The sequence below is a fragment of the Neoarius graeffei genome, chromosome 26 (assembly GCF_027579695.1).
Source record: "Neoarius graeffei isolate fNeoGra1 chromosome 26, fNeoGra1.pri, whole genome shotgun sequence".
NCBI lineage: Eukaryota > Metazoa > Chordata > Actinopteri > Siluriformes > Ariidae > Neoarius > Neoarius graeffei.
In genome coordinates, this window is record NC_083594.1 from 20,097,951 (window position 1) to 20,113,729 (window position 15,779).

A 15,779-nucleotide genomic window follows, 5' to 3' on the forward strand; every position below is an offset into this window, starting at 1 on the left:
GGAATTTTCCACTCCAGCAGTTAGAAGTTGATCGAGCTTCCATTTGCGGTCTTTCTGTTACGCGGGTGATCTGTTCGGACGTTATCGCTGAAAAGGTGAGTTTTGACAGTTTTATTTTGTTTTAGTCTTGCAGTATAAGGCAATAGAATGTTTCTTTTTCATCTTGCTTTCATATTTCGTAGTGTTTGCGTATTTTTGGCCAATATTTTGCAACCATGGTCAATTTAGATTGAACTTTTGATAGAATCTACGGCCAGTCATTTTGCCCCGCTCCGTCCGGTGCGGTAGTGATGTCCTGTTGCTCGTGCGCCGCAGCAGAGACCCACGTGACCTTCAGCCGGTACAGTCGCTGTTCTTTTACCACCACCGTTTTTCTTATCTTTCCATTGTGTCCTATTTTGCCATATCAAATACCCAAAATGTATCCTATTATTCATATTTAAGTGAATAATCAATTCAGTCATCATAACTTGGCATTTTTAATCCAAGCAATCAAAAAGAGGAAATTTATTCAATATTTTCACTCATCTGTGAAGGAGGGGCTTTAATTCTTCATGATGTAGTTATTTTATATGTAAATCAATTTTACAAAAGCCTTTGAATTGTAATAAAAAAAAAAATTTCCACAGTGGAGGCCAGATAAAGCAAGATACGATCTTTATTCTTATTAAACATGACAAAAGAAACATTGAGTGTTGGTAAATGCAAAAAAAAAAGTAAAATTAGAAAATTTTATTTTTTTGACCCAAATGAGAGGCCAGTTTCTGAGACGGACCCATATTGATTGATTGATTGATTGATTGAGATGAGCTCCTAACAGTCTCCATCACAATTTTGTATGGTGTGTCCATGTTGTACTAGCAAGTGACTGGCATACGGTGTCTGTTGCTTTGTGTTATGTTGGCTAACTAAATGCCTTTAACAATCAACATAGCAAAGAATATGTTGCATAGTGGTATTTACCCTACATTTTAGAAATTTGATGAATTTGGATTTTCAGTTGCCTCTGAGTGACTCATCATTCATTATCTCTAGCCGCTTTATCCTTCTACAGGGTCGCAGGCAAGCTGGAGCCTATCCCAGCTGACTACGGGCGAAAGGCGGGGTACACCCTGGACAAGTCGCCAGGTCATCACAGGGCTGACACATAGACACAGACAACCATTCACACTCACATTCACACCTACGGTCAATTTAGAGTCACCAGTTAACCTAACCTGCATGTCTTTGGACTGTGGGGGAAACCGGAGCACCCGGAGGAAACCCACGCGGACACGGGGAGAACATGCAAACTCCACACAGAAAGGCCCTCGCCGGCCCCGGGGCTCGAACCCAGGACCTTCTTGCTGTGAGGCGACAGCGCTAACCACTACACCACCGTGCCGCCCCCCTCTGAGTGACTGTGTTCTTGAAAAGTCAAATTCTTGTCCAGTGAACAGAATGTTTCTTCCAAATCAACTAGCTCAATTAATATCTGCTCACACAGTGGCTCCATAGAGTTAAAACTGCCTGCAGCATTTTTAATATCATATCCTCTTTGTACTCTGGTCTTCACTCATTTTATTGGTAAATAGTGTAGATGTGTGTACATTATGTATTTTGTAAGAAATTGACTAATTAATGCGTTTATTATCCATGTAAACATGTTCTTTGATTACTGGCGCATTTCTCCCTTATTCAAGCTTTCTATTTTTGTATTGCCCTCGAAATACCACCTTTACCCCCTTACTCCCCATTCTCAGTGAAGTGTGGCCAGAGGGAGATGTATTCGGTTCTGCTGAGGTGGAACCTGAAGAAGAGCTTGATCTTCTGAAGCAGATTCTCTTTGCTGAACTTCCCAGTAAGCTCATCTCTAAATACTGTTTCTTCATTTCAAGTCAGCCAGTTCAGGAAGAATACACAGAATGGTCTAGTAAAACATCTTGAAAAGCGTGTGTAGGTTGTGAAATTAATGATGCATTTGATCTGGGACATGAACAGTAATTGGCTCTAACCTTAGCACTTTAAAAAAATAAATAGTTCAGAAATAAGTCTATTGAGCCTCCTGAACGTGTGCGGCTTTTGTGGTGTTCAGGGCCAGCTCAGGCAGAACCTGCAGTGGAGGAGGATGAGGCAGAACTAGATGAGGAAGAAGAACTAGAGACTGTGCGTGTTTCTGAAACGGAGTTCAACTTTTTGGATTTTATCAAGAGGTGAGTGTGAAGGCATTCAGAATTAAAGTTCTCAGTCACCAGTTTTGCCAAATGTTCTGACTTTTTTTCTAAATTAAAGGACCGTACATGTAAATCTCTCATCTCTGCTTCGAAACACCAGATGTGAATTTTTGGTATGCTTAGGCTACGTTTACATTAGACCGTATCTGTCTCATTTTCTTCGCGGATGCACTGTCCGTTTACATTAAACCGCCTGGAAACGCCGGGAAACGGGAATCCGCCAGCGTCCACGTATTCAATCCAGATCGTGTCTGGTCCGGTGCTGTGTAAACATTCAGAATACGCGGATACGCTGTGCTGAGCTCTAGCTGGCGTCTCATTGGACAACGTCACTGTGACATCCACCTTCCTGATTCGCTGGCGTTGGTCATGTGACGCGACTGCTGAAAAACGGCGCGGACTTCCGCCTTGTATCACCTTTCATTAAAGAGTATAAAAGTATGAAAATACTGATGCAAATACTGCCCATTGTGTAGTTATGATTGTCTTTAGGCTTGCCATCCTTCCACTTGCAAGTGGTAAGTGATGTGCGCTGGGATCACACACACAGCGGCTCAGTCCCGAATCAGTGGTTGTGCACTTCACTCGCGTGCTCTGTGAGCTGCACAAGGCCGAAGTGCGCACCCTCCAGAGGGCACTCGCTGTTCAGGGCGGAGTGATTTGGAGCGCAGGATGCCTGCGGAGCCGAGCGTATCCGTGTATTGGTGTTGCTGTGTGCACGCAAATCGTGTATTGGTGTTGCTGTGTGCACACTAATCGTTTTAAAGACGTTAATCTGATGATCCGCTGATACGGTCTAATGTAAACATGGGCTTAGTTTAACGCAGGGCTTGTTGATTTTTCTTGAAAAATGCGCTACAAAGTAAATTACTGTTTGAAGTGCAATAGGCAACTTTTTAATATTTCTCTTTTGGTCAGTTTACTCAGTATAATACTTGATGGAAATAAAGGTCTATATTTGCTCATAAATTGTTCATAAATGCTAAATAACGATAAAGTGAATTTAGAAAAGACTATTTTTCTTCACCAGGTTTGCAAACCCAAATGTTGTTCAGCCATATTTGGTGTTGCTGCGCTCGTACTCAACAAACACACCACATACCAACCACTGCATTGCCCGCATGTTATACCGCATTGCTGTGGACCTGAAGATGGATGCTTTACTTTTCCAGCTTTCTGTCTTCCACCTCTTCAATAAAATCTTCGCTGACCCTGCTGCCTCAGCTTATAAGGTGCTTTACCACAATCAGCTCTTGAAGCTCCTGCTCATTATTGTATTTTACGTGTTTCTAATCACTTTGCTTACATTTACCTCCATTTGACTGAGGCTTTTATCTAGAATGACTTAAAGTGCATATCCTGGACCAATTTCGTTTTTTTTTTTATTTTATATGAAAGTATGTCTCTTTACACACTCATCTAGAAGGGTAATTTTGCACAAGGCCATCTGTCTACAGCAGAAAAAAACAAAACAAAACGCATCTGGAAAAATCCCAAGGAAGTCTGGAGCCAGATTTGTGACGTCACGTGCGGATCCGCCAAATCGTAAGAAACACAGTTTAATACGAAAAATACTGAAAACTTGAAATGAAAAATCAGAATATTTCATCGTTTCCGCCATTTTGGCCCGCACTGAATCTTGTAACATGCGGACTGAATAAATCGCGAATTCTGATTGGTCGAAAATTGCCAAACACCCTGCGTTGTAGTTTCCTCTTTCTTGGCGGGAGAACCACATTTTTTTTGCTGACTCACTCTTCTGGATCAAGATGAATCCCAACAAACGCCCCAAATTGAATGTGACAAAAACTGATTCGTTTTTCCACAAAAAGACAGAAAAGGTATGTGTGATACATTGATTAACAAGGGGGTTTCATTGGGGTATGGTAAAATAGAATACTGTTGTTTTTTTTTTTTTTATTAAATACTGTAACTAGATCAAAAGATTATATACAATTCATTGTTGTTTATTTTCTTTTCACTTTTGTTACCAAATCAGACACCATACATACATCTGATACATTCAGGAGTGAAACTGAAAAAAATACAAAGTAAAAATATGCAATATTTCTGATCAAAAATTACACGCCATTTCACCCTGAAAATGTCCTAGAATGCAGGAAATGAAGTCTAAATTTCAAAAATTTTCTGGGGGGGCATGCCCCCAGACCCCCCTAGAGGGACTTCGCGCCTGCAGCGCTCGTCTTCGCACCTGCGGCGCTTATCAGGATTATATAAAATATTATTTTTGACTGGTAAATTTCTTTTTCTGCCTAATACCCTATTGCACGAAGCGCTCCCATTTCTCTCTCATTGTCCGGTCTTTTGGAAAACGCTGAGTACTAATCCCATCATGATTGGTGTTGCTACACCCTCCTACGATACATCTGTTAACCATTTTAATAATTACGTGATAACGTTGAAGAAATTTGCAGAAAACCACCAGGTCGTTTTCTCATAAACAAACCAGCGCTGACGTAGGATTCAGAGGGAGGCGTCCCGCACATGACGTCACGAAAATCAGTGTTTGCCGGGAAATCCAAATGCCAAGTTTTTTCAGAGGCGGACCAATTCGCCTCAAATGGCTTGATTTCAACTGAATTTTTCTGGTATTGCGCAAGGTAAAAAAAAACTGCGGAGAATGCAGAATGTTAGAGATATTTGACCAAAGTTTAATATAAAATAGGAGAATTATATTGATCTTGCTCCTGAATTTACCCGTGATATGCACTTTAACAGGCGGCACGGTGGTGTAGTGGTTAGCGCTGTCGCCTCACAGCAAGAAGGTCTGGGTTCGAGCCCCGTGGCCAGCGAGGGCCTTTCTGTGTGGAGTTTGCATGTTCTCCCCGTGTCCGCGTGGGTTTCCTCCAGGTGCTCCGGTTTCCCCCACAGTCCAAAGACATGCAGGTTAGGTTAACTGGTGACTCTAAATTGAGCGTAGGTGTGAATGTGAGTGTGAATGGTTGTCTGTGTCTGTGTCAGCCCTGTGATGACCTGGCGACTTGTCCAGGGTGTACCCCGCCTTTCACCCGTAGTCAGCTGGGATAGGCTCCAGCTTGCCTGCGACCCTGTAGGACAGGATAAAGCGGCTAGAGATAATGAGATGAGAATGAGATGCACTTTAACGTTGATACAGGATGCAAACAGTTGAGGGGAAAGTTGTGGTTTCAAATCCGTGTCAGGATTTCAAATTGCAACTTTCTGATCAGTAGAATAATGTCTTCCAAGCAAAAATCAGTCAACACACAGCTTTCTTGTATAAACTGAAATAATGTGGTTGGGGGGGGTTTGAAATAGTGTGTTTGTCTGATTGCTGCCACTACAGGGATTATTGTTACCACGAACTTAACCCTACTCTAACTGGCCTATCAAAAAAGCAACAAAAGAGGATCTCTGTATTCACATGAGCCTAATGCGTAAACCGTGTACTTAATTTTGTATCGTATAGTTGACAGGATCTGCTGGAGGGCAAAAAAAATTCTTATAGTCCATAACTATGGCAAAATACTTCACAGGTTTAGATAGTACTTTAAATCATGGGGTCGGCTCATGGCGAGGTACTGAATCCAGAAAAGGCTTGCTTAATCTACTTTGTATAATGGTAGTAATAAGAAGCATCCTTTCATATCTCTCTTCTGTTTTCTGTCCATTCTGGCAGGAGCTGGTGACTTTTGCCAAGTATGCTGTGAACCGGTTCTTCTCTCTCGCTGCCCAGAACAGCAAAGCCTTCATCGAACTACTTTTCTGGAAGAATGTTGGTGCTGTGAGACAAATGACTGAAGGCTACAGTGTAGATCAGTGAGTGTGTGGTTTTTTTTTTTAAAATGTGCAAGTCTTCGTCAGTATACAAACTGAACAATCGTGAATCTGTACTATGTGGAGGCTTAAGGATCGACCAAACCAACTACCTGTCATTTTTGTCTGTAATGTTCAAACTTCGTTTCTTAGCATGATTTGACAAGATAAAGGAAGAGTCTCTGCAAATGCTATTTTATAATAAATGTTTAGAAGCATTTGTAGAATGCTTATGCGAATTATTAAGTGATCTGAACTATATTTGGACTTTAGGCCACACCAATTTAATTAGTTGGTTCTCGGATTTTTTTCAGGAAAAATATGAAGCGAGTGCGCAAAATACAGGGTTCGTACAGTCATGAAAAACCTGGAAAAGTTTTGGAATTTTAAAATTAAATTTCCAGGCCCTGGAAAAGTTATGGGAAAAAGTATTTTGTTCAGAAGTTTTGGAAAAGTCATGGAAATCTATCTAGTGTTTCATCGATTATCTTTATAAAATTGATGTGCCGTAATAAAATGTAAATCGCCACAAGTTGTCTTGGAAATGTTGTCTAGCGCAGTCTGCATAGCCTACTGGCTATGCCTGTTGACTGCCACACCCAGTATTGCCAGATTGGGCGGTTTTCAAATTAGGCAGGTTTTAGTGCCTCCAGGCGGTTTTTGAGCATTTTTGGGCTGGAAATCATCAGTCACATCTGGCAACCCTGGCCACACCCTCCTTGTAACGTGCGACGTGCTAGTAGTTGTAGCGTGCTAGGCGTGGTGCGTCAAGTGTGGGGATGCTGGGACCTCCCCTGCCCGAGCTACGAGCGTCCAAAGTCGGGCTGGACCCCGGGATAGAAACAAAACCTAAGCGGAGCGCCGCGGCGCGCCTCAGGGCGAATTACGATGCTGGAGCCCTGGAGCTCTCGTTTGATGTTTGATTTTTTTTTTTTTTGCGTGTACAGATGGTAAATAAGATATTGGATTGGATAATATCCTCAGTTTTATGACTCCTTGAGAGTTTTGCGTTTTAAAGGATAAAAAGACTTAATTTGTAATAGGTGAAGTCATATTAGCCTACCCATTTCTTAATCTTGTATATTCTTTGAATTTGGATGTCACAATTGATTTTATTTTGCTTAAATTTATAGGAAAGGGATGGAAATAGACATTCCACTTTTTCAGACTTTCACCCTCTATTTTCATTTTTTTATGATGCCATTTAGGCGATGCTTAATATTCAGTGTAGGGCCCTGAGGACCTTGCTGGATTTGGATGTAAATGTTGTTGATTAAACTGATTGAACACAGAAATAAATAGACATTCAATGTTGTCTTCAAATTGTAACTCTTCATTTCCGCATTTACGATATCATTTAGGCAATGGTTAAATTACAATATAGGCCTATTGTGAAAGCACCTGTAAATTTCAGTAGTCTGCCTGTGTGCATATGTGGGGGGGGGGGTCATAGTGCCAAAGTACCAAAATGCTTGTAATGCACAAATTACAAAGTTATGGGGTTGGGCCTGGACACGGGGTGGGTTGCTGAGAGCATGGGCTATGGGTTTGGGACAGATGGACTGGATATTTGGGGAAACATGGACTGTGGGTGTGTACTTGCATATGTGATGTGAAGGGGCATGAGGTACAGTACTGTAGTTGTCTGTGTGTGAAGAAAGGGGGCAACAGTGTTGTGAATGGTGACGTGAAATAGGTATGTGTATGATGTGATTGTGCATGAGTGGGGCTGCTATGTAAACTAGTGTTGGGGGCTGTACTATAAATGTGATGAACCAGCGATGGTCATGGAAATTCAGTAAAAGGTTTTGGAAAAGTCATGGAAAAAAAACTGGTGAAAAAGTGTAAGAACCCTGAAAAAAAAATGCTCTGATGGTAAAATTAGCGGTGGAAATAGAGGGCTTTCATAATAGAGAAACAAAACATGGGCATTATTAAAAAATGTTCTGTTTCCGGTCCACCGGCCGGGTGAGTGCCGTTTGTGCAGTTGAATTTTTTTTTTTTTAACGCCGGTTTTTCGACATTTTTTTCGGGTTCGTAAATCTAAAATCGAACTTGACATTTCCGCATTCCCAGGGCTTTCCACTAAGCCAGCCATGACAAATAAGTAGCCAGCCGGGGGGGAATAAACACAAAATAAACTCCTGTGCACGCAGTTCCCAGGATTAAATGTATTTTCCACAGACCATTTATTTATTCACTTTACTCAAATACAAAGTAAAATGGCAGTAAATCTTCTTTCTTTTCTTGCGTATTGCATCATGAGGCGTTCCTGGCTTGTAAATCTCTTATTTTCGGTGCATGACACATTCACGCAGCTGAGCATGCTATGAATTAACAACGACAACGGTCTGCAGTGGCGGCTACACAAACACTCAGCGAACATTTCTCCATTTGTGTATGAAAATACACTCCAACGACTCGGTTTGGTTTCATTTACAACCAACGGTGTCTTTTGATGCCAGCACGTAATTGAACGAGAGAAGACCGGTTTACCGGAGACAAAATAAGCGTTCTCTCTGCTTCTGTTCCCTCCGACGGCCCCGCCACACTACTGCCTCCGCCGAGTGCGCGCGCACTCACCGCATGTCGGGGCCGCGGATGAGTTACTCTCCCTTGATCAACGAAGTCTGCGGGGAATTTGTGGTTATTATCGGTACAAACAGCGCAAATCACAACTTAAATGAGTGCGGTTCAGTTTGACATTGTCAGTCTGTTTGATAAACATTTAATTTTATTAAAATCGAAAATTAATATTTCGAGCCTGTGGGCTACAAAAATAAGTCATTAAAGTAGCTGGCTGGACTTAATTGTGTAGGCGGCAGCCGGTGCTTGTGGAAAGCCCTGCATTCCACGCAGAATATAGAATTGAATCAGTTCTGCGCATGCGCCGTGCGGCACAAAAAAACGGCAGCCACCATGAAGGAAGGAGATCCGGAGTTTTCAAACATTTGCTTAAGTGTGAAATCGCAAAATGGTATTCTAGCGAACAACAAAATAGTAAAGATTCAGAAAAACAAATCATTCAGTGATCATTTTAATAGTGTAATTTCATCCAAACTAGGCCTAACGGTCGATTTAGAACTACAAAAAGTCCGTGTGTCGGACATTTTAAGTACCTTTTGTAAAAGTTTTGCAAATGTTGCAGTCAGCATTTAAAATGCTAACTTAGTTTTTGTACAAGTTTCAGTTGATTAAACCGTCATATTTTATTAAATGTGTCTGCTTTTGTAATAAAGTACTGAAAGAAAAAGCAAACACAGCATTGCAATTTCTTATCCATCCATATATACAAAAAAAAAAAATCCCTCCCTCCCGACTGAAAATTTTTTTGCTCACCCGGTGGACAGGAAACGGATTTTTTTTTTAAGGATGGCCTTATTGTTACACACTTCATATGGCTCTTTTAATAGCTTATCTTATTTCCACCCATATGCATTAAGGGCTAGCTCTGGCTGCACATCTTTTATCAGGCAAACCAGTAAACAGATAGGCTAACTAAACGATTGAATTAAAGTCAATTGAACATCTACAATGCACAGCAAGATTTGACCAGGAGTAGGCTACTTCTGATGGCTAAATACTTCGAATGATTTTTTTGTTTGCCCCTCACATCAATCAATGAAATATATAAATCAAACCCACCTCCACAGAGTCGTTGTCCAAGTTGGGACATCGCAGGCTAACAAGCTCACGGCATCTTGAGTACAACTGTGCAAGGTTTTCCCCCTCTTGAATTTCAACACACCTGTCAAAGATTTTACGCTTCTGTTCGCTGAATATCCTAACAATCACAAACACAGGCTTTGCAGGATTCCCCTCCGCAGGCATGTTTCTTCCACAAGTCTTTATCGAAAGTGAAAGGGGTAATTTGATTGGTTTTCGACGTCACGTGACCTCACTTGCAGTCAATTTCGTTTTGTTTTTTTTTTTTTTTCATTTTGCATTTTCTTCAAGCGGCGATTCCGAGAACCAACTAATCGAATTGGTGTGGCCTTATGGACATTTGTAGTCCTTTACAGTGGTGCTTGAAAATTTGTGAATCTTCGAGAATTTTCTGTATTTCTGCATAAATATGACCTGAAACAACGTCAGGTTTTCACACAAGTCCTAAAAGTAGATAAAATGAACTCGATTAAACAAGTGAGACAAATATATTACACTTGGTCATTTATTTATTGAGGAAAATGATCCAATATTATACATCAGTGAGTGGCAAAAGTATGTGAACCTCTGGGATTAAGGTGAAGTTAGAGTCAGGTGTTCTACTTGGCTCCGAGACAGATGGCAGAAGTCACTCCTGCACCTGCCGCCGCACCAGCCAAAGCGCCCAAGTCAGGGGTGGCACGGTGGTGTAGCGGTTAGCACTGTCGCCTCACAGCAAGAAGGTTCTGGGTTCGAGCCCAGCAGCCGATGGGGGGGGGCCTTTCTGTGTGGCGTTTGCATGTTCTTCCTGTGTCTGTGTGGGTTTCCTCCGGGTGCTCCAGTTTCCCCCATAGTTCAAAGACGTGGTTACGTTAACATGGGGTGGTCTTGGGCTAAAGTGCCCTTGAGCAAGGCACCTAACCCCCAACTGCTCTCTGGGTGCTGTTGCTCACGTGTGTGTGTACGTGTTCACTGCTTCAGATGGGTTAAATGCCGAGGACAAATTTCACTGTGCTTGAGTGTGCATGTGACGGGAGTCTTTTTATTTAAAGAACAGGGAACTATCAAAGTCTGATCTTCACAACACGTTTGGGTGTATATCGTGGGACAAAGCAGATTTCTGAGAGTTGTGGATGCTCAAGTTGGAAAAGTTTACAAAATAATCTCTAAAGAATTTGGACTTCAGCAATCCACAGAGAGACATCATGTGTAAATGTAGGAAATTTTAAGACCGTTGTTACCATCCCCAAGAATGGTCAACCAACAAAGATCACTCCAAAAGCAAGGCGTGAAATAGTCTGCGAGGTCACAAAGGAACCCAGGGTAACTTCTAAGCAACTGAAGGCCTCTCTCACATTGGCTAATGTTAATATTATGATTCCACCATCAGGAGAACACTGAACAACAGTGGTGTGCATGCAAGAAGAAAGCCATTGCTGCCCATTTAGCTTGTTAACCCCTTCGGTTGCTGCGTATACAATTGTGTACATCTCTTTCTACAGTAATATAATGTCTGTATCATGACCGAAGGGGTTATACATCATGTGGACAAGGCTAGAAGGCTATTGGAAAAAATGTTTTTGTGGATAGATGAAGCCAAAATAGAACTTTTTGGTTTAAATGGGAAGTGTTTGTGAAAAGAAAGCACTGCATTCCAGCTTAAGAACTTTATCTCATCTGTGAAACATGGTAGTGGTAGTATGATGACTGGGCCTGTTTTCTGCATCTGGGCCAGAATGACTTGCCATCATTGAAGTAATCATCAATTCTAAATTATTCCAGCAAATTCTAAAGGATAATGTCAGGGCATCCGTCTATGAACTGAATCTCAAGAGAAAGTAGATCATGCAGCAAGATAACGACCCTAAGCGCACACATCATTCTGTTAAAGAAGAATAAAGTTCATGTTTTGGAATCACCAAGTTAAAGTCCTGACCTTAATCCAGTAGAAATGTTGTGCGAGCAGTTCATGTGAGGAAATCCACCAACATCCCAGAGTTGAAGCTGTTCTGTATGGAGGAATGGGCTAAAATTCCTCCAAGCCGGTGTGCAGGACTGATCAACAGTTACCGCAAACGTTTAGCTGCAGTTATTGCTGCACAAGGGGGTCACATCAGATACTGAAAGCAAAGGTTCACATACTTTTGCCACTCACAGATATGTAATATTGGCTCATTTTCCTCAATAAATAAATGACCAAGTATAATAGTTTTGTCTCATTTGTTTAACTGGGTTTTCTTTATCTACTTTTAGGACTTGTGTGAAAATCTGATGATGTTTTAGATCATATTTATGCGGAAATGTAGAAAATTCTAAAGGGTTCACAAACTTTTTCAAGCGCAATTGTACATAATACTTCATAAAGTAAGAATTAAGTAATGTTGTATTAAATTTTCTGCTTCTGTGTCATCATGAATGTGACTCCATAAAGAAATATTGCTCCCCCACTTGTTCTTTTTCCATTATATCAGCGATGGTGCCAAGAAAAAAGCCAAATGGACACCAGAGGAGGAAGAGGAGCTTCGGCGGTTATATGAAGAATACAAGGATTCTGGAGGTGAGACTCCTTTTGCTTGTGCATGGAGAAAAAAGGTAATTTTTAAAGGTCCCATGGCATGGTGGTTTGTTGATGCTTTAAACGGGCTCGTGGAGGCTTCCGGATGTTATATCCGCAGCCTTTCTCGAAATGAACCCTCGGGACGTAAATATAGCCTCCTGGGAGAAAGCCCCATTTCAGCGCTTTTCCCAGTGCATCGTTTTGCTAATGAGGAGCAGGAGGCGGGGAAGGGTAGAGGGTGGGGGCGGGTCATGGGGGGAGGGGCTTGACCAAACTGCGCACACACATACTCGCTGCTATCAGCGCCTGTCGCCACGCTGCTAAGACAAAACCCCGTTCTCCCTCGGACTCCTTTCGTAAACTCGACGTGACACAGAGAACAGAGTGTGAGAGTGTTCGGAGTGGTAGTTTACGAACGTATAATACCCTAGGCTTGAACACGCACTCCATAACCAAAGAGGATAGAAGCAGCAACTACAGCAACATATCGCTTATCCAACAGAAGACATGCATTGCGGCGCAACAGTCAAACATAAGCTCATAAGTTACAGTCAATTTCCAGACTAAACTCAGTTTAACAGAGGATGCTGCATGCTCTTTAGTTTTGTAGCGCAGAGTACCTGGCTAACTGCAGGAAGCGGTTAGCTGCACAGCTAATGTAGCCATTGCTAGGCTAACGCACCGATTTTAAAACACGGCAAAACGACCAGTTATACACTTACTTGTTCGGTGTTTGTTGCTGATGCGGCAGGGATGCTTGGTACGGACCCAGGCTTCAGTGACAGTTGATGTGCAAAACCTGCCCTGTACTGTCCCAAGTTGTGGAAACATTCCTCAGGAAAATGCTTCCAACAAACATACACTGTCTTAGGTAGACTCGATGGCGTATTATTGGAGTAAATAAAATTAAGCCACTGCGTCTTCAGGGGCTCTCCCGTCGGCAGTAAAAACAGACTCTTTTCTGTGTTGTCACATCCATGTACAGCGCAATTTCCATGTTTGGCTCGCTTAGGTGATGCCATGTTGTTGTGTCCTCCCTCTATGGTCTCCTCACTACAACTGGGCGGGGCAATCCATACAGTGGGTGGGAATCCAGAGGGGGGGCGTGGGGATCATCTCCCTTGCTGACGTAGTAAAGGGAAGAGCTTATCAACGCGCCGTTTTGACGCGCCATTCTCAAATGTTGGGCATAGTTTGGTTTACACATTATGAAGTTTCTAGCCACTGGGGTGACTTAAGAAAGTCAGAGGAACTCATTTTAACGTTAAAAAACCTCAGAAAGTGAAAATTTCATGCCATGGGACCTTTAAAAAATAATAATTACTGCAGTGATTTAGTGTTCCAGCTGGCAACAATTATTTTAATTCTAACTTGATGCAGTGAGTAGCTTCTCATTTCTTGAACAACCATGTTGGTAGAAATGTTCTGTGGTTGCTGAAAAGATGTTCCTGTGTTTCATGAGGATCAAATTATTGGTCTGCGTCAAGCAAACAAAACAACTCCGGAGATTGCTAAAATGACTGGAATTGGGTTAAGAACTATGGAATCAATTTTGTGCCAAAATGTTCATACAATACTTTTGAAATATCAAACAAAAACGATAAATCAAAATTTAAAAGAAAAAAGTCCATTTTTTTAGACTGGCAAACAAATTATTCGTGTAATCGTGCAAAATATCAGTCTATTACTCTTCAGAAACCTTTTTATTTTTGTTCCGCGTCTTAATTTTGTTTGACGTAATTTATTTTGGTTGCGATTCCAGCTTTCTCGTTTGCGCTCCCTGACTTTTTGCTTGCAGTTTTGGCACAAACTTCACGTGTGGGTGGGCTGTCCAGGAACGCATTCCCATTGGCTAACTTGTGTTTGACTGACAGCTACGCTCAGCGATTCCCCCGGAGGCTGTTGCGGCCATTCCCTACTCGGATTCTGGCGGACTGTTTGACGAGTGACCGATCCATTGACGGTAAGCAAGGATCGAGTGGACTTCAGTGGTGACTATGATATTGAATTAATTCAACAAAGTGTAAGTACGGGACAAATGTGTTGTATGTGTTGCAGTAGTGCACAAGTCCACTCGATCCTTGTTTACCGTCAATGGATCGGTCACTCGTCAAACAGTCCGCCAAAATCCGAGTAGGAAATGGCCGCAACAGCCTCCGGGGGAATCGCTGAGCGTAGCTGTCAGTCAAACACAAGTTAGCCAATGGGAATGCATTCCTGGACAGCCCACCCACACGCGAAGTTTGTGCCAAAACTGCAAGCAAAAAGTCAGGGAGCGCAAACGAGAAAGCTGGAATCGCAACCAAAATAAATTACCTCAAACAAAACCAAGAAAGATGCAGAACAAAAATAAAGGTTTCTGAAGAGTAATAGACTGATATTTTGCACGATTACACAAATAATTTGTTTGCCAGTCTAAAAAAAAATTGACTTTTTTTTTAAATTTTGATTTATCGTTTTTGTTTGATATTTCAAAAGTATTGTATGAACATTTTGGCACAAAATTGATTCCATAAAGAACTGTCCAGCACATTTATTAAAACCTGGTAGGATAATGCTGAACCATCAACTTCACAGAATAAATGTGGTCGGAAAATAATCCTGACTGACCACGATCAGAGATCCCTTAAACGCTTGGTGAAGTCAAATTGTAAAGAGTTGACAGCAGAACTCACGGCTTTGTTTAATAGTGAAAAGTAAAAGCATTCCAATCTGCACAATGAGACGAGAACTCGCAGGATTTTGACTAAAGAGCTGTGTCCAGGGCTGCACGTGAACTACTTTTGCATGCAACACTGGTGCTACGGAGGTTGATGGTTTTGTAGCACAAGCCAAAAGGTTGTAGCATGGAAATAAAACATCTGTTTCCATTTCTAAAAACAAGTAGTGCAGTTCATCACTTAAACAGTCTGGCAAAGGACATAAATGTTGCATACAGGGCACACAAAATCCAAACTTTTAACAAGAAATGTTTTCAAATGCAGTACCAGTCAAAAGTTTGCACACCCCTACTCATTCATAGGTTTATCTGTATTTTGACCATTTTCTACATTGTAGAACAATACTGAAAACATGAAGTGTGAGCTAACATATGGAACATGTATGGAATTATGTGGTCTTAAAAAAAAAAAAGGTTTTTTGAACAAAACGTGTTTAATTTTTTTTTTAGATTCTTCAAAGTAGCCACCTTTTACCGTGATGACGCTTTGCACACTGTTGGCGTTATCTTAACCAGCTTCATGAGGTAGTCACTGGAATGCTTTTCAGTTAACAGGTGCCTCGTCAAAAGTTAATTAGTGCAATTTCTTGCCGCCTTAATGCGTTTTAGACCATCATACTGTAAATAATAAAAAAAAAAAAGCTACAGTAAATGGCCCTATTCCACAACTGTAGTAATCTAGTCTGGCTAACGCGACTGCAAAGCTCTACGAGCTATTGGTCTGGCCAAGATATTAAGCCCAACCGTTTCCCAGAGCCCATGGTTGACCCGCCTCCCTGAAATGCCTCAGTTTGCTACTGGTCGAAGCCAGAAAAGGCTGTGACGAAGCTTCAACCAATCACATCACTCT

The 15,779-nt window shown here is 41.7% G+C and overlaps 1 protein-coding gene across 1 annotated transcript in view; it reads left to right on the forward strand.

Annotated features, from left to right (window-relative positions):
- The window catches only part of timeless (timeless circadian clock), a 105,624-nt gene that overhangs the window by 58,121 nt on the left and 31,724 nt on the right, over positions 1–15,779 (forward strand). Inside the window, exons 16-20 of the mRNA XM_060910727.1 lie at positions 1,743–1,840; positions 2,075–2,192; positions 3,244–3,445; positions 5,872–6,011; positions 12,125–12,210. Of these exons, the coding sequence (XP_060766710.1) occupies positions 1,743–1,840; positions 2,075–2,192; positions 3,244–3,445; positions 5,872–6,011; positions 12,125–12,210 (644 nt within the window). The remainder of the gene's footprint in view (positions 1–1,742; positions 1,841–2,074; positions 2,193–3,243; positions 3,446–5,871; positions 6,012–12,124; positions 12,211–15,779) is intronic.